Source organism: Camelus bactrianus, chromosome 8, assembly GCF_048773025.1.
Source record: "Camelus bactrianus isolate YW-2024 breed Bactrian camel chromosome 8, ASM4877302v1, whole genome shotgun sequence".
Lineage (NCBI taxonomy): Eukaryota > Metazoa > Chordata > Mammalia > Artiodactyla > Camelidae > Camelus > Camelus bactrianus.
Window position 1 is genome coordinate 48,010,883 of NC_133546.1, and position 23,427 is coordinate 48,034,309.

The following is a 23,427-nucleotide window of genomic DNA, read 5'->3' on the forward strand; positions in this document are numbered from 1 at the left end:
GGTCTGTTTCATTTTGTCCTTTTCCTAGTCTATAGTCTATAGTCTATGGGCAAGACCCTTATTCTTATGTTTAGCCCTTCTGGGACCCAGACAAAGAGCTCAGGTGTTTATCTCATCTACCTCTGAGACTTCAAATTCCATCTCTCTCCAGCAAAGATGGCTACAGAAATTTATCTGCAACCCCTCTTAGCCTCCCAGTCAGGGGCTAGACTAGGATGAAGAAAGGATGGTGTCGAGGGCAAGGCACCACTCTGAAAGTGAGCACCTCCTTAAGTTTTACACCCAAGCACCTCTCTTGCCTCGCCATGGCTGTGGCTCTGCTTTCAGCTGCTGTTTTCTTCTGAGTCTTCAGATTCAGTCAAGGGCTTGAAACGAATCTATATGAAGATTTGGGGGCTCCCTTCTTTGTGAGCCCTGGGGCTTGTCCCTCAACTTTCTGTTCTCTGGCAGCCCTGAATTTGTTTCCTCAGCTCAGTAAGACCACCACTTCCTGGGTGAGTTCTTCCACCCTGGGGCACCTCCGGGAACTGGGAAGTGACCACAGGGAAAAAGCTTGGGGCAAATGTTCTCACCGCTCATGCTTTTCCCTTTTCAGAGCTGGAAGTCCCTCACGTTCCTGGCTGCACTGACGGCCCTCCACTACATTCAAAAAGTTGTTTTTTATACTCTGTCCCACCAAATTAATCTCTTTACTGATTGACTGAACATGCACTGTTTAGTTTCAACTCTGGCCTTTTGTTTATGCTGTTTCTTGTCCTGGATTCTCCTCTTTACAACCCCAACCACGCCCATCCTTCCTGCCCCACTGAATCTCACTTCCTCAAACCACACGTGCACTTACCAAAAATGTTGTTCTCGAACAATTTTTATTTCTATGACAAAACACTGCATGATGTTAAGAGAAAAGTGTAAAGTTGCAAACCACATATAATTTAAACAAATCATGAAAAATCTCCAAAACTCATCATAAATGCCAACGTTATATGTTTTATTTTTAATCAAGTAATTTCTTTAAACCTCAAAATATCCATAATTGACAGAATAAGACATTAGGCATGAAATGAGATTATAAAATCCACGGTCCGCAGAAAGGCAAACAGTACTTTTAGTCCGTCAAGATGACTGTACACGAGTGAAATGCCATCCCGAACACCTACGCCTTTTTTGTCCTTTAAAAACATACAGTTCAAGTGTTTTTTATTTTCACTTGTAAACAACATGAGCCAAAATGGACAATGAGGTAATCTAAATACTACTAAGGATAATTTTAAAACACTAGATAAAACACCATATTAAAGACATATAGAAATCAGTGTTCACTTTGGTCTCTGTTATGGTTAAACCTGTTAATACCCAAAAGCAACACAGACTGATTAAAGCCCGCTGGCGGTGGGTGCCAGTGGTTGGTAGATGTAAGTAATTCAAGAGGTAGTCAACACCATCATTTTCAAGCTGGTAACTAACTCTCACAAGTGTGAAGCCACAGATGCATTAAATGTCGTAACAGTTTCTCACAGTACGGTACTTTACCATGACATTGCAGCTCTGTTCCAAACAGACAATTTAAAAGCGATTCAGAGGTCAACCTCTCACTCTAACTGAACAACTATGAGACAGATCACAGGAACCACCACATCCGAAAGAGGCTGTTGACAGCGATGTAAGACAGAACTTGATGCTTTTAACAAGTTGTTCTTCCCTAAAACAAATAAATCTCATTAAGACATCTAGAGAATTAAAGTCATGCAGCTGCACTTGTACATACTTTCCCAAATTCCATAACCAAAGGGGAAACACACATATATATTTTATGATAAACATTTCTTAGAGAAAACAGATAAATTAATTTAAATTAACTTTAAGACTTAATGAGATTTCCCATGTCCTGTATAATTCATCTTACAGTGAATGTTACAACGTCTATTAACACTTATGGGCTTCTATTCACAAACTAAATACAGCTAGCAGTAACTGCGGGCCACAGTGGTGCAAAATAAAACTGGGCCAGAATATGAAAAAAAAAAAATACCGGCAATAAAAACATCCTGTATCTGTAGATGGACCGATGCTAATAACATGATGTTTCTTGATCTTTTCCCCTACATTGCACGCCAAACTTCCAAGTTATAAGCAGGTAAAAATCTTTCTAAATCTTTCAACTGTAAAAATACATCCAAAGTCTTCTAGTAAAGACTAGAAATGCAAGTACAAAAATGTTTCTACTATAATCCGCCATGTAGCAGTGAATAGCTCACAGGGCTAAGAGATCGGTAGTGCATCTTTCTTAGGAATCACATTTGTGTTGACGTTGAGGGGTGAGGTCAAGGGGCAACTCATTCACAGACCTCTTGCCCAACCCCTTAGCAACTCCTGTAAACTGATGCTTCATGCAGACCCTACCGCTCAGTAGCTAGAAACGGCATTGCACATTCACTCCGTGTTCACTCCTTGGCAGCCAGTGCTAGTTAATTATGTGCCTGGGGCAATTACGCTGCGGTACGCTTGGCCTCAGGGCAGCATAGACACGAATGAAGCAGATTGGCATCTTTTATACTTTTGCCCAGCACACACACACACTCACACACCAACCTCTCTTCCCGACCTTTTCCCACTACCGACCTCTGGGCAAAGCAGCTATTTCCAAGATTGCTTGTGTGTTCTGTTTTACTTCAGTGGAAGAGTCCCCATAAGTCTTTAAACTAAATCCATGACAACATTTAAGGAAATGCTTGGAGACTTGGCTCACTAAATGAGATGCATGATTATTCACAAGTGTTTGTCAGAAACATGCAGTTGTGAATTGCTATCTATAATATAGATTAAAAGGTTCTGTACCAGAGAATTATCAGCCACTGTGAGGCTGGAGCAGCATAAAGGTGTGCTATGCATCAATAATGAGGTAGCCTTTTGCTGTAAACAGAATAATATCTCACCCATGTAAATGGACACTGTGCTTACATCAGTGACATTCACATATGCAAGGAGCTCAGGAAGTCTCCTTTAGAGTACTTTTCACATGAAATAAAAATAGGAGAACTGATATCTGGTATTTGGAAATTTTGATCAATGTCAAAACTCAGAGGTAGTTATTACTATCGTCAGTACACAACACTTATATAAAGGTCTGAGTTATTTGGTTTGTTTTGAGTAAGCAGGACTGTAGACTATTCTGTAAAGAAATGACAATATTAATATGGTATGTTCCCTGAGCAAAGTTCTTTGTCCTGAGTATGTTATGTAATAGTGATAATATTCTTATATAAAAAATAAACCCCAAATTTTAACCATAAGATAGGTTTGGTATGTGCTCTTAGTTCAGTCTGGTAAGATGCTTAAAATGATTTCAAATTGCACCCATAAGGTCCAGTTACAGTTTCTTTCTTCCTTTTTTTTTTAAACCATGATCTCAGCTCTGAACTGTTCCTATGTAAACAGGGAATGTCCAATTCTCAAGTCCATAATTTCCTATTTCTAATAAGGTCCAAGGAACTTTGGTTTGAATTTTCAAAGTGACGTCTTATGTTTTGCATTTTTACTGTTAACCTGCTTATTACACCTGCTAAAAATTAAGCAATGCCACTTTGATTTGTCTACATAATTTAAATAAGCTTACAATCCTCACGTAAGGCAAGGAAGTACTTCTCTATAGCTATTTATCACATTCAATATCGTCAAAGGTAAGCTCTGCATCACAGCACACTGACACTTCAGTACATCCCATGGAGATTCTCACAAACACTGTCAACTCAAGCTGAGCTGGGAAGGACCGTGGCCCAGCCTGAGGCACGCTCTCCCTATGCGTGGCTTGCTTGCAGAAATGGTGGCAACCGTAGAAGCCTCCCTCTGGCAGGACACATCGGGGAGGGATCAGAAACTGTTCAGCAGAAAGTGTCTCACTTGAATCATGCTATTTTCTTTTTCTGATTATCTGAGCTTACACCAACAGGCTCATACAAAACTATACTTATTGCCAATGTTAATAAGCATTGTCACTGATCGGTACCTTCTTGGAGATGTTTCCGAAATTTATCCCTAACATCTAGAACCAGGATGACACCAAGATGAATTTTTTTTAATGACTGAAACCTAACGGGACCAATACCATGACTGGTTCCCAGGCAGATTTTTTCAATATAACAGGACCATCCTGAGAGGTTATCTCTGCCCCATCCCTGAATGTTCATCCTGAATCTACCATCTAGGGCCCTTTAGTATGAGTTACAAGGAAATTTCCAGAAGATCAACTGTATTGTATAAAAGACTTCTACCTCTCTGGTTGGAGAGGGCTGGGTACCTCTTGGCCCAGGCTCATCACGCTAGTTGCCTGCCACCAAACACTGTACTTCTTCATGTTATTCAAGGTCATACATATTGGGCAATTGTGAGCATTCACTTCATTTTCCTTCCCAACCCTGGCACTTTACAAATATCTGTGCTGTGTTGTTTGTATATTTTAGAAACAAGTCAGGTGACTCTCCAGGGGGAATAAAAACAGCCACTGAAAATATACACCAAACGATTGGAGTTCTCCTCCAAGGTCTTCAGTAGTAAACAAGGAGGCCCCTGCTCGAAGCGATGGTCAGAAGGATTGACTCAGTCAAGGGAAGCTGCTGTTGCCACAGTCCCTTAAAAACCTCACAACAGGTAAAAGATTATAATGAGCTGGTATCAAAATACCATTGAGAACAATCAAGTCACTACATTTATACATTTGCCCTCCCCTTCATTTCTCTTAATAGGCATCTAATTTACAATCAAAACACATGAATTAAAAACATTGAAATATCGGCACAGAAATTACACATTCATTGTCTTTTCTGGAGTTATGTATCCCAGATTCAAAAAAGTTTATGGCAGTCAGAGGCATATGGAATTAAGGTACTGCCTTCAAAGGGGTTGAGGGGGGGTGGACACACTGTATGGATATCAAGAAAAAGAGGCAATCCCAAATTCGGGAGAACTGGTGTCTTAAAAACCTTTAGTACCATATGATTGGCAGCTCTGAGATTTGAAGTATCCTTTGGTTCACACAAAAGGTAACAGTCATTTTTTTTCCTTAATGTAATATAAAGGGAATGGTATTTCAAGAAAACTCCAGGGGGTATTTTCAAAACCATCTAAAATACTTCATGTGGGTTTTCAGTTCTTGGGGATGTCCAGCTCTGTGAGTGTGGGTGTGTGCTTAATAGCTCTGTACACACATACATAAAGACAAGCCCTCTTTATACATGTGTCTACATTCTCTCTAAAATCCTCCTACACACACACACTCAAGCTCTCCCCCTCTCACACCTGCACATACAGATACTCATAGCATCTCATTCTCTGCGAGTAACGTGAAAACAGGACACCCTGCTCAAAGGTCATTTGCTTAGAGTGATTTGTCTGTTTACAGAAATTCACAGTTCCTCAACAGTAGTTAAAATCCCAGGTCAGCTGCTGTTTGTGAAATACTGTTCCCCTGTACTTGCATGAGGTAGACTTCCCAACTGGGGAGAGAAAAGGATGCGTTAAGGAGAAGGGTTATGTCTTTTTCCTCTTTTGAACGGAAGGCCCCTTTTTGCTTTGTTCTTCTGGTGCCGCAAGTGGCTTGGTGGACGAAGCGTCTTGGGGGGACCTGCCTGGCCACTCCGAGGTCTCGGACCTTGCCTCCTGCGGAAACGGTGGAGACGCGCAGCCGTGCCCTCCCCCCAGCTCTCGAGGGAAGGTCGAGGCGCACGGTTGGGACTCCGCCTCCTGTCTTCCCTGAGAACCGGGGGGCAGCTGCGCCATGCCTTTGTGCGGGCAGTTCGCCACCATGTGCGTGATGCTCTGACAGCAATGGCACTTCTTTGGCTGAGGAGGTAGACTACATTCCTTAGCATGATGATCAAGCCCACCACAGTTGTAGCATCTGCAACAAGAATAATGAACACATCTTGAGGAGGGCTCTATCATAAGATGCTTGGCAGAAAATAAAAAGAAAAATACCATATATCATTTATATGTGAAATCTAAAAAAAAATGAGACAAATGAACTTATTTACAAAACAGAGACAGACTCAGACATAGAAAACAAACTTGTGGTTACCAGGGGAGAAAGGGGGGGATGGAGGGATAAATTGGGAGTTCAGGATTTGCAGATACTAATTACAATATATAAACAAGATAAACAGCAAGGTCCTACTGTACAGCACAGGGAACTATATTCAATACCTTCTAATAGCTTATAATGAAAACGAGTATGAAAAGGAATATATATGTATAACTGAATCACTATGCTGTACCCCAGAAATTAACACAACATTGTAAACCAACTATACTGCAAAAATAATTAAACTAAAAAAACCCCTAAAATACACCAAATGTCAATGAGGGCAGCTTATTTTAATACGCCTTCCTAATAAGTATTAATGCTACTTAAAATATATTGCTTCAAAGATTATCATTACCAAAATGCTCCAGCAAAATTCTAACACTTGTACTGAATACAAAAGTCAATGAAAAGCAAGAATACTAAAGCATGAAAGACTCATCACTCCACAGAGAAATGATTCGACAGTGAGGTTATTGTAAAGGACGTTTAATCCACTAGAGGGCAGCCACGTTCAGCAAAAAAAAAAAAAAAAAAAAAAAAACAACAACAAACCAAAAAACACAACCACCAGCAAGCTTTAAAAAGATAGCTAAAAAACACAGCTGTTGACTTAATATGCAATGCCAATTCAACCAGCAATTGGGAAAATTACAGAACAAATTAAACTTTATGAGTTTAACATTTCTTTGGGTATTAATTATTTTGGCTGCGGAAACCAGTAAACTGGAAGAGTTTTTTTCTCTTTGTACACGTTAGTGCAGTGAAATCTGATAAATAAGAAAATCAGACATCTATCGTAAATGATACATGGGGAATTACCAAGTAATTTTAGAGCACAACAGAAAGTATCTGAATCAGAAGAATGCTATAAAAGAAAGCTTCTAGATACTTAGATTGGATTAGTAAAATTTGATGCTAGTTCGGTGACAGGAAAAACTTTTCTTTCTGTAGGAAGTTAGTTTTCCTTTTGCGGTAAATTCTTCTAAATTGAAATAAATATAAATCCATCCTTAATTAATATTTGAATGCACACTGGGGCACAGCTTGTACTATATGTTAGGAATTTTGACTTAGCTTCTAAAAGCTGAGAAATTATTCGGAAGATATATTTGCTCAATTTCAATCAGATTTTCTTTCCTTTAAAATTTTATATTAATAAACAATAAAATATAATAAAGTAGAGGAAATAAAATTTTATATTTACAAAGATTTTAATCTACTTGATTTTTTTTGCTTATTGATTTGTCTCCAAATGAAATGTTTAAGGGTTTCCTATTTTAAATTTATTTTCCCAATACACTTATGACTCCGTAATTCTCACTATGAAATACACACAATAGGTCACGACACTTTTTAAAAAATGATAGCAAAATAGGTAACTATCTTGAGAATCAGCTTAAGGCTACAATGACAAAATAATTAATTATATTAATTATCTGTGTGTGTGTGTGTGAGACTAGCAAGCTTATATAGCAAGCAGATACTACCATATATTTCAAAGACAAGCTACTCCTAACCCACTGGGAAGTATATGCAGGATACTTAGAATTTTATCTTCTGGGATAACTATAAGCTAATTTTTGTTACATGGCAAAAACTAGGATAACTTGTCCTAGTTATCAATGGCCTGCTCCTCTAGTTATCAATATTACCTTACAGATTTTAGAATGATGGATTCACAAGAATAATGGGCTTTTTTACTCTTTGCAGTAATTAACAAGTATTTATGTCAGGAAAAAAGAAAGCATCAGATTTTCAAAAATTAAAGTGAAAAATCAAGAAATCTCTTTTCATGATTAAATTATTATATAATCACATGCCTTAATATAATAAATTAATGAAACAATATTATAATGCAGTTTCAATACTGTTCAGCCATGTGTTCTAAGAGGTAATGCAAAATCAAAGAATAATAAAAATTATGATTAATGCTTGAAATTCAGGTCCCCTAAAAACACTCAAAAATGGCATCTTTAAAAAGTATTTAACCCTATTACTTATAATAATGTTTTCCCACATACTTCTCTTCTATAATGGATAAACGAATTCTTAAAATAAATTTGCTCATCTATAAAATATCTTCTTTTGAATTAAATTCACTTTCTTGAGGATAACATCCACTCAAGGGCTCATTTTTGAAGAGAGAGAAAATAGGTTAAAGGCTTGAGTAATAGAGGCGGCTCTCCTGTGGACACGTCAATTTTGTCAGTCACTTTGGTATCCAATTCAGGGACCCATTTGCCCACTCATCTACCAAGGGCCTGATGTCAGGACTCCATTTTTACAAATGGGGTCTTCCATCATACTGTGTGTGTGCATTTACCATTACATTTGGCTTTTAAAAGTTATTGTTAAGGATACTATGTAATTTTGGTTTCCTTGCATTTTGATCTGCATAGTTAATTCACTTCTTGAGCTTTTCAGATTTATGCTATCATTAGGCCAGACTGTTCTGCACTGAAAAGATTTGCATTCAGTGTAAATGTGTTTAGCCTTAAAAGGGGAGGAGGGGTATGTATTCTCCTCTTCTATTTAATCATTCAATGCCAGTCACTAAGAGTGCAGATCACACCCCATTATGAAACCCCTTCCTTCCCAAGGGACCGACACCAAAATGGAAATATTCAGCTACCTTTCAGCTCACAAGTGATTATCACACCACATACTCCTTGTATACAGAGCTCTACATAGTACCAGTCTCCTTTGTTCACCCTCCACACCTCTCCAAGTCAGCTTGCTTTTTTTAAGTTGAATGATTTTATGTGGTGATGCAAGCATTAAAACAGGTCCCAAAAGTAATTTTTAAAAACTGGGCTGACACTTACACACAGATAAAGAGCCAGCTCTGTTTGACTAAAAGTGCAATGGAAAAAAATATATCATAAGTGCTTCTAAGTATTTGAAAGTATTAACCTAGTAAGAATATATATATGGAAACAAATCTATATTCTGGGGGGTTAGATGGAGGCATTAGGGATGAGGACACAGTGATCTGTAAGCTTCTCAAAAGGAAGGAAACAATGAAAGAACAGTAAGTAAAGCAGTGTCAGAGAGAGAGAATAGAGTCGGAAAAGTGCAGGTGACAGGGCAGGAAGGAGGGATGAACACAGGAAAGGGTACATAAACATATCCGGGAAAGACAGATGAAAGGATCAATAAAATTTCCAAATGGGAGGCCAGAGAGGTAAAGAAAAATCACAGATTGGAAAGAATTTCAGAAACTAATTTGGAGAAACAACAACTGATTCTTTGAAGAGATTGTTTATCACTGTTAACCCTGATACAATCCAACTAAAATCCAGAAACGATGCTGATGATATTCATCAAGTCTACAGTTTTTGATTTTACTAAGTCTAAACACTTGTCATCTAATTCAGTTGTGTGTCAGTCATCCCAAGACCCAGTGCTGGGATGTGCTGGATCCCAGTCTGGAGGTGGGAGGGAGGTGCCGGGAGGAAATGCCATCAGAGAACCCAAGAGAGCAGACGAGAAGCAGAGGGTCCAGAGTGGAGTTTTTCGTCGAAGCAACCTGCCCACCCTGTACCTACTGAGGGTAAGAGACAGATTCTTAGGCTCGCCTTCCTGAAGGCTTCACTTTGTTCTCAGAGCTTCTAATCATCTAAATTTACACTGGGTATAGTTTACTCACTCCACAGGGTCTGCCCCAAGATACCAAGAGGAGAGTCAGAACACAGTGATGAACCAGAGCTGTAAACAGCAGCAGTGCACTGATTTTCCTCTATCAAAGCAACCTATTCTTCATGGGAATTTGCTTCTTTTGTTATTCTTATATCCAAACTCTTAAGGCTGTAAGGCAATTAAACAATAAAACATTTTAACAGAGTTCATTTTTATATATTTTTCCTAAGTACTGTGGTAAAGATATTGTTTTCAAAAATATTGGGAAGTAGGTTCTACAATATCAACGTTGTGTTGATGAAAAAAATGTGAGCCTCAGAGAGTTTACACGGAAGGAAATTTTATTTGAAAATAATAAATTTCACTTGTATTTTCATTATATAAAAACATTATACACAGTAATATTCATGTACATTTTATTACATGTAAGTCTAAAAAATACAGGGTCCTGAATTTAAAACACAGACACATATAGATTTGAAGTAGATTTTTCTTGAGATTTGGGTTACTGTTCTGTCACTATGCTGTGGGGAAGTGAGTGATCCCAACTATAAAATGAAAGGCTGCAACTAGTCCAGTCCAGACTTCTCACTGCCAACGCCCAGTTTTACTTCCATCCCTCTTGTACTTTATATGTTAAAAATTGTTGTCTTAAAAAATCAGTAAATCATTTTTCCATTCTCCTTAAATGTAGGCTTAAGACTATAAATCGAAACTTCAGGTTGACATGCTGTAATCAAAGCTATCAAACTGATTCAATGAAATTCCAGTCAAAATAAAGAAAATAAATTCCAGTCATCTTAGTTATTAGGTTATTAGCCCATGAAGTCACATTGTGATGTGAACAATTTATTTAGGTCTTGAAATAAATATTGCAATGAGATTCTGTTGGCTGGAGCAAATGTAAATTGCTCTTGGAGGGAAACTTGATAGCATTTTTCAAAATACTAATATACATACTCTCTGGCCCAGCAACTCTAAGAATTTGCCCTACAGGAATATTCACTGAAAAGCATAATGTTTTGGGTACTAAAACTTAACTAGAATGTTGTCCATATTGGTAAAAACAGAAAAATTAAATGAAAATAATGCCAAAAACAATAATACTTATCATCAAAACCAAGTAGTCTGGCTACAGTCTTTGCTCTTTACCACTGAGCTAACAATATGTAAAACTGAAGAAGAAATTAAAGCCCACATATACTGAGAAATACTCTATAGCTATTAAAAGGAGTGAAGTAAAAGAATGTATTTTTTAAATGAGGTACATTTATATGTATTGACACGGAAAGATCTCTAAGACAAATTAAGTGAAAAAAGCAAACCACAGTATAATACATAAATACAGTATAATCCCATTTATGTTTCAAAAACACTATACATGATTATAAGTAATTGTTTGCAGTTTTAAATATGTGGGAAACCACTGGAAGGAGAAACAGGACATTAACTGGTTACACCTGGAGAGAACAGAGGTAAAGGTGAAGGGGGATGTTTGTTCAGTTTTACTCTACAAATTCTTGTGTACTTTCTTTCTTAAATAACAAAAAATTTATATATTGTATAATTGAAAAAAGAAGAGCAATAATAAAGTTGCACCTCCACTTTGTAATTTGACTTTCATTATCACTGTCAGATGACTGACAGTGAACCTGTATACCAGCAATTCTAGAATCATCTTGGAAGCTTTCCAAAAAATACTTATGCCTGGGCCCTACTCCAGACCATTAAATCAGGATCTTTGAGCCCCAGGCAAGCAGTACTTTTTTTTTTTTTTAAAGAAAGCTTCCCAGTTGAGAGTGAGCAGCTACTTGATACCCACAGCTGCAGACAAATCTGAGTTTAGCACTGACAGCCTCACCAAGAGAGCACTCCATAATCCCAACCATAAGGAATGTGGTTCAAAGCAGGATACTGAATACTCTGCAGACACTGTTTCAATAGTTCATCCATGCCTCAAAAGGAAGGAAGGAAGGAAGGGAAAAAGGAAGGGAGGGAGGGAGAAAAAAAGGTGTGTATGGATCTAATTTCTTTACTGTGAACTAAAAATGATTCCCTGAAACTTTTGGCCATAACAGCACAGAAGCCCACAACTTTTTAACATCACTGATCCCTGCTTATTTTGGAAGAACATTGCAAAAACCTACTGAGTTTAGTTTCACAAGTAGTTTCTCTGTTTCTGAGGCCATTACTCAATTCTTAGTTCATCAATCAAGGATGGGTTCAATGTATAGGCACCCATGTCATCAAAACGGGTGATAATTTACAGCTCTTGAATCAATTGCCCCTTTCTCTAAACTTCACCATCATTACCAATTAACATTTATTGATTTCCCATAATAACCCTTTTAATTCTCCACCTTCTGTTGCCTACATCTAAAATAATTCTCAAAAGCATATAAACTTCTTTACTATAGATGCTCCTGCAAACATTTCTAATAGCCAAATTCTGTTGACTATTACATAGAAAATGAATATAGATATAATAAAAAGATCTCTGCTTCTTATAAAGTCTTTTAGCCACAGAACTTTTTAAAACTCTAATATTTAAACTACATTTCACCTAGAAGAGTGCTTTCGATGAAGGTGCTACTGCTCACTCTGTTTTCTAAGCTTAGGAAAAATAAAGTGCATAATAGATGGTTTAAAACCTGCTTATTAGTTTGACTATCCTAAGGATAGGTTTTCAATATTTTTAAAAAGCAAAACTTAGTATAATTGCCATTCAGTTCTTTCTGGTAATAAACAGTAGATGTTTAGATGGCTCTGCATTGCCTAGTTTTAGTTATAGTAAGCCAGGGTCAGTCTTTTGTGAATGGAACTAATGTGAACTCAAAACTGCAAAACTGCTGGCAGTGGAAATGAACACTCCATGTCTCCTCTAGAGCTCAGGGTTCAGACCATTTACTCAACTGATCTGGGGTTTGCACCGAGTTCAGAGGGTATTTTTTTTACTTACCAACTGCTGTTCTAACCTCTTTTACTATCTGGTTCTATGATAAGCAGTTATCTAGATATCTGGCCTACTAGTGGATTCAACTGCTTACAATACCCATGCAGTCATTTTCATAAATTCAAAGGAAAAACAGAAAAAACCAAACACTTAAGAGTATCTACAGTATGTATCACTCTGTACTAGATACTAATGAGATGGATGTGAATAGTTAGCTGATGGTTTTGTGTGTGTGTGTGTGTGTGTGCGCGCGCGCACGCGCGCACATGTGTGTAGACAAATAAAATCTTGTTTGATGTCTTCTCCTGACTGCTTTTTGGATTGTCTTGTGTTTATTAGTTTTTTGACACTCTATCTTATTAATGCCATGGTCTGTCATCTGTATCATAACACCAGCTAAAAATGCACCCAAGTATCTTGACAACCACCTAAAATATAGTAATAGCTCTATTCGCAAACCTTTCATCATCTTATAAAAACTAGAAGATGGAAAATGCGGGGCACAGATACATGATGAACGGTGGTGCAGGGTCAAGAGAAGTAGGGATGAAACATACAGCAGTTTTTAAATAGAGGAGGACATGAAAGGGGAAAGAACTCACTGGAGAAACTGGGGCAAAGCGAGCCTTTTTCATGTAAGGGCCCTTCTATCACATATGATTATAAGCCAGGCATCTTTGTATTTCATTCCATTATGTTTAAAAGCACTTGGTAGGTTGTGCAGCAATTCCACAGAACAATAATAGCTTGTTGAGAATTTGCTGCCTTGTATCATAACCTGAGGAGCGTACCCATGAATTCTAGGTCATAAGTTAAATCTGTATCGAAATAAAAATGTTCTCTCTCTTGTAGGTGACAAACAGTATCCCACACAGGTAATCTCTTCTGGCTAATGGAAAAGTTGAAAAGAACAAGGAGAAGGACATACTTATACACAGATAACTTAATGCTTTTCAATTTTTAGGAGTAAAAGCAGTTTGTTATAAAATAGGACCCAATCTCACATGCTGTGGGCATCTGCCAGCTTGGCTTTCATGCTCCCATTACAAGTAAGGAGGGGTGTCCAGGTTAGGACCACACACACACACACACACACACACACACACACACACACACACACACGAAAGCCAAATGTATTTTTGCAGGGGCAGCGCTGCAGCTATCCAAACTGCAGGTTTAAATTCATTCCTGTTGGAATCAAGGTCAATTTATCCACTATATTTGGTCACACTGACCTCTAGGCATAAAGTAGTTTTAGAAGATTAGTGCTGGTATTAAATATGAAGGAAAGAATTCAATATTTAACTTACCTTGAGATAGTTAAAATTAGGTATTTACTTAAATGGGAGAATCAGACTATAATAATCTGACTACAGAAATCTGAAAATGTCAGTTATGATAGCAGCCTTGGTGAAAACTTAAATCCTCCAGGGCTGCTTGCTTTCCACCAGACCATTTCACATTCACCAGTGTCAGAGGTGTGGCACCTGCTGTAAATAAGCACGGGCTTGGCCTGAAGAAAGACAATTCCATGACTACTTTTATATGTGTCAGCGTTTATAAATTTTTTTTTCTTGCCCATCACACGATTTCTTTTTAGGCTCTGGCTCAGAAAACCAGCCTCATTTTTATGGTTAACATTATTTCATAAATCCTTCTAAAGGATATCTTTCTCTTTGTCTACATTGAATTTTTTTTATTATTAAACATTTGGCCAGAAGCACAGACATTTTAAAAGAGGAATTTCATAAGGATTACTTCATAGGTGAAACAATAATTTGTTATCTGGAGAAGTAGGTGGAAACATCGAAACAATATATGATAGAATTTAAACACATAATAAAAATACTTCAGGTATTTAAAAAAAACTTAGGTATTCAAATAAGGATGGCAAAATTTAAAAGCTCATACTTTATAACACACAGTTCCTCTGTGAAAACACAGAAGGAAGAGACAGCATGAGAAATTTCTAAGGAAAGAAAGATGTATAGAGGTCAGGAATCAATTTTAGTAGCATGACTGATGAACTGCCCAGAAGAAGGTTAGATAACAGTTTCAGATTTATGCTGGTTATTTCCAAGCTGGAAGCAAAAAGAGGGCTAGATTAAAAGATGCAATCCTGGTTTTAGCCAAATGAGTCAAGGTTGCTATTTAGCCAAATTGGTTATTCAAAGCTAAGTTACCATGGCTTTACTACCTTTGATACAAGTAATAATGCTGGTAGTATTTGAGTTTCTACGAAGACAGTGTTAAAACAACTCCCTATCGTTGTACTACTTAGTTAATATTTTTAATATTAAAACTGAATTGTTATATTACTGAATTAGAAAGAACTGTGTGTAAACTTTCAATTTTGACAATGTTTATGTGAGTAGCATTAAAATATATTTACAGAGAACCTGTTGTCCTAGAGCATGTTGCTTGGTTATCTATCCAAAATGTACCCACAGGGTTAACTCACATGCAAGATGCAAAAGGAGACTATCCAAAACCATCTCCCATCACTATAGCTACTCAGGGATCAGAAGGAGTTAAAACTCTTCTGCGGAAATCACCAAAGAAAGGCTTCTAATGATCAATAAGTTTGATCTCCCGTCCCAGCACCAGCTCCTGCTGAGGAAAATGATGAAGTATAGGTGAGATGTAAATGACCGCCGTCCTTTCCCTCTCCAGCCCAACTGGTCTTCCTGTGAAGCTAAATACTGCTCTTTGCCAAGAATGAGAAGTTCTTAAATTGCTCACCATGTAGGTAGGTAGGTAAAAACTGAACAAGGAAAATTGCTACTACGTTCAGATAACTTTCATAAACTGTGATGTTATCTCCTCTCTGTGTAGGTCTGATCTCAAAGGGTAAGGCTTCAGGTAAAGTCATGTAAGGTATTCTTGGCCTCATGGCAACTTCTTTTTCCCTCCTTATTGGTTGCAGCTGCTCTTCACGTCACCCATGTGACTAAAGGTGGATGGATGGTCAAGCTGCCAAGGCATCCCTGCAGATCTCTTTTCTGATCACTGATCCCTTCAGGAATCTTGTTTTCCTATTTGAACATTTTAAGGCTGTGATGCTGCAAACACACGGCCACTTTTACAGAAAGAGACAGCTGTTGAGCCAAGGATGGAGGTCAGAGCTGAAGGTAGGTATGAGAAGAGCAGACAGGTCCTTGGACAGAGCCAAGCCAGGATTGTTGACCCATGTCCAAATAAGTGTAAACGACTACAACTAGATTCTGCACATTACAAATTTATTTGTGCATATTCTTGTCTTGAAGACAGTTCCTTTAGCATTTGAACAATGGAGTTTTCATCTCCTTTTGGTCATCCTTTGAATTTGGTTGGTAAAGTTTACATGAAGAATTTGGTTTATTCTCTTAGTGGGACAAAAGAAGCAAAGCCTTTGAATAATTCTTCTATGTTTCTCTAACAGAAAAAGCCTTGAAAAATATCTTGGCAGGTGTAGTGAAAGGAGGTAACATTCTTTGGATAATATTTGATCTATTTTACTCTAGAAATGTATGTATTTCAGAAAACTAATAAATATTTTACAATATGATAGCTGCAAATGGCAAAGCGCTATTTATTGATCACACTGAGTGTGAAGTTCTCTTCATATGTTTTATTTTTATAATTGAATACAAAATATGTGTATGGAAAAAGTTGTGCTTCAGTGGAAAACCATGCCTTGTCTAGACTCACTCACAATTAGGGATCATCTGATTCAGATTCTATGAGTTATTTTACAGCTCTTTAAATTGCCAATAACTGCAAAGTTATTCTTGCCCAAAAAGCGGCAAATTCTGCCTTGTCAGTTTCAATTGACTTTTCCGTGTGGAAAAAGCTAGTGTTGCTTCTATTTGCATGTTAATTTCAATATTCCTAATCGACAAATGTGTCTCCCCTTTGGATTTTCCTTTGAAAAGGTTATAACATCTGCTTGTTTCCCTCATTTAACTGAGCAAATTTTTTAACACTTTCTCATTTTATATCTGCTCGTGAGTTATGTTACCTTTTTTGAAAATTATCCTATAATACTCATACAGTAAATATATATCATAGAAGCCACTGCATGAGATGCAAAGATCATTATGAAATCATGATGACCTTGTTCTTTAAGCACACAGAATCTAGAAAAAAGATAAGATAAATGCACAACAAATTTTAACATTCAGGGTTATTGGACCCAATTTAAGTTTTTGTGTTTCTTCTCAGTGAACTAATTTTTCCTATACCGTGAAACATTCTGCTCTTTCATGATCCTGAGAATTATGCTCAGGAGTTTAAAATAATAAGAAAATTCAAACTTTTCCAAAGACACACAAATGGCCAACAGGTAGACAAAAACGTGTTCAACACAAGTAATTATTAAGGAAAGGCAAATCAAAACCACAATGAGATATCACCTCACAGCTGTCAGAATTGTTGTCATCAAAAAAATCCAAAAGGGATAACAAGTGTTGGTGAGATTGTAGAGAAAAGGGAACCCTTGTGCACTGCTGATGGGAATGAGAATTGGTGTAGCCACTATGGGAAAAAGTATGGAGGTTCTTCAAAAAATTAACAATAGAACTACCATAGGATCCAGCAATTCCACTTCTGAGTATGGACCCAAGGGAAACGAAATCTTTATCTTGAAAAGATACCTGACCCTCATGTTCACTGTAACATTATTTACAAAAGCCAAGACATAGCAATAACCTAAGTGTCTACCAATGGATGAATAGATAAAGAAAATGTGTTTTTTTTATACACACAATGAAATATTATTCAGCCATAAGAAGGGAATCCTGCCATTTGCAACTATATGGATGAACCTTGAAGGTATTATGCTAAGTGTAGTAAATCAGATACTGAAAGACAATTACTTTTGTGTGGAATTAAAAAAACAAAGTCAAACTCATAGAAATAGAGAATATAAAAGTGGTTGCCAGGGGTCAGGGGGTGGGAGAAATAGGGAGAGGTTGGTAAAAGGATACAAACTCTCAGCTGTAAGATGAATAAGGTCTAAAGATCTAATATACAACATAGTGACACAGATGATAATACTGTATTGTATAATCGAAATGTGCCAAGAGAGAACTTAAATGTTCTTACAAAAAAAAAAAAAAAGAGAGATAAATATGTGAAGTGATGGATGAGTTAATTAATTAGATGGGAAGAATCCTTTCACAAGGTATACACATATCAAATCATCATGATGTACATTTTAAATATCTTAAAATTTTACCTGTCAATTATACCTCAATAAAACTAGAGTGGGGAGGGACATTAGAATTTTTCCCACTTGTTAATGCTTTTCCTCTTCTCTCATATTTTATATAACTTTCCCACTTCTTAACTCACTATGCTGGAAAATCACTGAAACAAAGGTCAGGAAACTTTGGCTCTTGGTTTTAGCTCTATTATTAACTAACTCTTTCATCTCACTTGCAAGATGGCGCTAGTACTTGAATTCTCCTAATTCTCTTGATTCTCTCCCAGTTTAAACTATTTATGATCTTAGTCTTATAATATACAACTTAGCCTGATCTTATGAGTTTTCCAAGAAATATTTGCCAGCCCAGTAGTGGGCAATGGCAGGTACAACAGACCCAAATTTACCCAGTTGGGGTTGGCAAAGTGCATGCTGGGAACCAACAAAAGGATGAAGGGTACAAGTTTGCTCATAGAAGCATTACTGAAATAAGCTGGTCCAAGCTGGGAGGAGAGGCACCTGAGACCAGAAGCAATTCAGAGGATGAAAAAAGGGGGGATAGGGGAGAGATTTTAAATACCTAGACTCAACAGTCTCAGTCATAATTTCATAACCATAAATATCAATTTTACTGTATGTTCATTTGGAATCAAGATTATATAAATTATCACTCAATTGCCCTATGCAATCCTAGAGTTCAAAACTACTGGCAGAGAATTTAATCTATGTAACATTATTCTGATCTGCTTCCTTAATAATCTATTAATTATACAATTAAATAATTTTTGGATAACTGGCAAAAAACCATTTTAAATTTAAGGCTCTCACAGAAAAAAAAAGAAAACTAAAAAATGATCTGATCATCTAGAAGGATGATAAAGTTGAACTAAATCATGGCTATTTCATTATCCTTCTCATTGCACTGCCCAAAGGGCTGCCTGGTCTTTCCAGAAAGCATAAAAGACATCAGGAGACAGGGTTTTTGTCATCTTTTTCTGTTTAACCCTTCATTGAACACAGTTGAGAACCCAGACACTTTAATTTTCTGTCCATAATGGCAAAGAAAAGAGAACTGACAGAAGACATTTCACAATTGTTACATGAATAAGAACACAAAGACAAAAAGACAGACAGCAATACTCCAGACTCTAATGATGATTAAATTAATTGCACAAGCTAAATCTCAGATTATGAGTCTTCACATAATATATCCTAGAAATACATTTTCTCAAACTCAAGAATCAATGAATGAACACTATACTTCTATGGACAAAAAGGAAATGTATTATCCAGTTAGTCATTCTATAGGGAGGATGTCATCATGGAAAATTTTTTTGAAAGGAATATTTGCTAAAGGACATGTAACAGTATTCTTTCACATTTTATCAAGTCTGTGCTAGGGAATTTACTTGATATGGTTCATAAGTGGACATATACTGAAGGCACTGACTGAAAGGAGATAAACAGCATAGAAATGAAAAAGTTCACTAAACTGATCATTCTAATCAATGTCTAAAACTGAAAATATTGTTATTATAGAATGAAGAAAATGACCAGTCTTAATTCAACAAAATTAGCCACGAAAGCTTTCAAAGCATTGCATCTTGATGATATAAGTGCAAGAAAAACCAGAGGCAATAAAAAGTCAGAACCTCTTAGAGACATGTGTGAAATCTGGATCAATATTCATAAGATGGTTATGTTCCAGGCTCATCTATGAGCAATTATTTTTGCTCAAAGGATATTGCCCATTTTGGATATGTATATCTTCATACCAGAAAAATATGGATTAAATTGGGGTTTGTTACATTTAACTTCTTAATTTAATTAATTTCCAATCCAGTTGTTTCTCATAATATCTCTTTACTTTTATATCTGTAAATTATTTGTAAAATGGATTTTTAAAATAGGTTTCACAAGAGTCCATTGGACTCAGATTGTAACAGGTGATGGCTGTTCTTCCTGGTATATTGGTGGCTAATAACATGTAGAATTTGATGAATGGTGTAAGAGATAGAAAGTGTTACATCTTTTCAAGAGAAGACATGATTACACGTATTGGGAGCAACAGGAATGGTTTTGTAAAGGAGTTGGCCTGGCTACAACAAGCTAGTCTTCTTGCCAGGTGAACATATGGCATGAATAAGAAGACAGGATTGGGAAACTGGAGGATGTCTTGGAAGGCAACTGGCTAGCTTGGAAAAGAAAACGGAAATCCAGATTACTAAACTGAATGTTAAACATACTTTATAATTTAATATCTTTAAAAATCTTTCATCTTATAGTTGAAAAAATTGAGTTTCAAAGTTGACACATACATGCCTCATGACCACAGACCTAATAATGGGGAGCCCAGGATTTCACCCTGTAACTCCAGTGATGCATGATAAATCACTTAATCTCTCCGGGCTTCCTCGTCCATAAATAAGTTTCATCGTTCAGGAATCCTTTTTCAAAGATAATAATTCCCACTTACTTCACATGGTTACTGCTGGTCTCAAATGAGATAAATATTTTAAAATTCTTTGCAAACTACAAAGCTCTATATAAATGGTAGAAACAATTTCTTTCCCTAATCTTGGATATTACATTCCTGAAGCACTTCCACTCCACTAGTGGTAAGATAACTAATAATAGAAGAACTAAAGTTCTCATAAATTACGGTTGGAGAAAGCAAAAATAAATAACAGGAAAAGCTTAAAATATCTCTCCCTTTTCAAGAATAGTAAAGAGAACAAACTAAATAGCCTAATAATGATATTTTGCATATTTTATGGATACTCTATAAGTAATTTGCATTTATCATTCCTTGTGTACTGGGATTTCTTTACTATCTCTTACTCTGCATTTTGATGAGATACTAGTAAATTAATTTGCTTTGTTGCAGATGCCAACCATTTTTTCTTGTATGTGAGTAACTGTGAAAGTATTCAGTATTTTTGTGATTTACATATTGGCGTCCCTAAAAATCAAATCTAGAGTAACTTTGTTTTAATAAATTCTATCAGAAAATTTTGTAGCTGAAGAAAATTGTAAAGACATTAATCTGTGTATAATACAGTTTTATATATGGGAAATTTGTTCACTATTCCTAGATTCTAGAAACCATTCTTTCATCTAGCTTGTAGGATAGATACTCTATTACACTGGTTTTCTTTCTACTTTCTGACATTATTTTCCTATCTTATTCTCAGTATCTTCATGGATTCACCAAGAGCTAAACATACACTTGTCTATCATCTCTCCTCTGAAAAATCTCTCCTTTAAGCAAACGATTTTCTTTATGTTGATCGCTCACAAATTATACCCACTTTGATGTCTGCCTGTAATCTCAAACTCAACTCATCTCTTCAAGGCCATTCTGACCCCTCATTTCCAGATGTCTTCTAGTATTGATTAATTATCTTTTAAGTTCCATAGTTCATCACTGCATTCATAGTGTGTATTGCTACATTATTTGGTTGTCTCAAAGAAAAGGAAAAGCTATTATTAAAATCTTCACTAGCATTTTTGTCCTTTAAAAGCAAAATGGAAACAGAAAGCTTACTCTTGGGTCAACTTTCCTAAGCCTATAAACAGTCTTTTCAATTTCCTATCAACTTGGGGATAGATTCCTGCCTCCCGTCTCTACGCCATGCCACAGACTGGTCATGCTAACTGACACTCTGTGTACATCTATCAACCCACTGGTCCACTCAATTACTAACCAGTGATGAGCATATTAGTATCACCTTATATAATGTAAATGAAACAAACAAAAATTTATTAAATTAGTCACTCTGTATTATTTTTAATAGTGCAATAAAAGAATAAAAACAATGAAAATGGAAAATAATTCTGAATTGTTGGATCCTAAAGATGGGAGAGAATTTAGTATCAAAAGGGCAGCTCATTAAAGTGGGTGAAGTACAGAGTGACTAATGTCAGAAAGAAATAAAAGCATGAATTCCCACCTAGCATACTTTTTGTACCGATGTCACTGTTATGTACGTATTCTACTCAACATTGCAGAGTAATAGGCACCCACTAGGCTATCATACAACCCTGTGGTAGCAGCCTCATCTCCTGGGCAAAAACTATGAGACTCAGCTCAATTTCCCTTTATCTAGTCATCTTTTGGCAAATCTTTTAGACTCTTGACTAAGTTTCAGTAATCATTATAACATGAGTTTTCAGAGAAGCAGCAACAGGAGAACTAAAGTTAACTGCGTGTTGACGTGCATCTTTGGAGATACTGCTAATCTGAAACTTGAGGAGATGCTGAGGCTGAAGCCACAGATTTGGGAGACATTACTGAAAAGGCACACAGTAGTTAAAGTCATAGGACAGAGGTCAGCCAGCAAAACGTAAAGCGTGAGAAGAGAACTGCAGATAAAGCTTTCAGAAATGCTTCTATTTAATAATTTTCAGGTGGAAGAACCAGTGAGGTGTCTGAGAACCAACAGTCAGAGGAGTAGGAAGGCAAGAAAAGAGGTGCTTCCCTAGTTAAAAAAGAAAATACAGTTTTGGAGTGGAGAAAGTGGCTGATAGTGATCAAATTAGATGAGGTATTAAAATAAGTTGATGGACTCAGCAAGCAGGAGGCAGTAAGAAGCCTCAGAACATACAATGAACACAAAAGAATTAAGGAGCCATAACTGAACTGCAGTGCCAGCACCCAACTGAGCTTCCTCAGAGTCAAACATGCATATCTTAGGAAATAGGAATCCCTCAAGGAGTGGAGAAAAACCTCTTTTCAAAGCTGTATACTATATATTCTTTTGAAAATCACCAGAGTCCAATAGAAAAACAGGAAAAAGACATGAACAGGAAATGCACAAAGAGAAAGAAAAATGACCCAAAATACTTTTCAAAACTCACACTAATAAAAATAGTGTTTTGAATCAACCATACCCCCCCAAATCAATGAATTATTTTCCCATCAAAGTAGCATATAAAAATACTCTGATCATACCACTGAAAACGACTAAAGATACTGGACAAAGTATTTTTAAAACACCATTTGAAATGCATTACTGATCAGGCAAGAAAGCCAGGAATGCTTAGAAGTCAAAAAGGAAGTGAGAGGAAGGAAACCAGGGCAGTAAGTGGAACACTGAAATAGACTCTCACCATGGAGGCATCCACAGAACACTGCCAGCCTTAAGCTTTAAGTTTGTAAGGGGGATGCTGGAGCAGAAGGGTCAGGAAACAAAGTCTAGGATCTGCCTGGAAGCTAAGGGTGCCAAAGGAGATTCTGTCCCATAGAGCTGGACCCCTCTCCCCAGCTGCAAAAATCCTGCACCCACGATGTGAAGATAAATGAAAAATAAACTTCCCTGAAGAAGGGGATGGCATGGAAACTGTTCCACCCCCAACATGGGGCTGGAAGGAAGAGAAGACAAACCTCTGCTGAGAAGTGATAACCACAACCCAGACAGCAGCTCAAGTGGGGATGTGGTATAAACCGAGCATGTCTTATAACATGGTTCACAGTTGGTACAAGTGTCTCCAGGTACATGATAAAAGCACGCACACACGCACACACGCACACACACACACACACACACACACACACACACACACACACAATAA

General features: G+C 36.9%; 1 protein-coding gene across 2 annotated transcripts in view; it reads right to left on the bottom strand.

The window, feature by feature from the left end:
- Positions 1–854: 854 nt before the first annotated feature.
- LIN28B (lin-28 homolog B) overlaps positions 855–23,427 on the bottom strand; it is a 112,365-nt gene continuing 89,792 nt past the window's right edge. For both annotated transcript variants that reach the window (XM_074368577.1, XM_010965355.2), the window contains exon 4: positions 855–5,893. In XM_074368577.1, the coding sequence (XP_074224678.1) occupies positions 5,524–5,893 (370 nt within the window). In that variant the 3' untranslated portion in view covers positions 855–5,523. The remainder of the gene's footprint in view (positions 5,894–23,427) is intronic.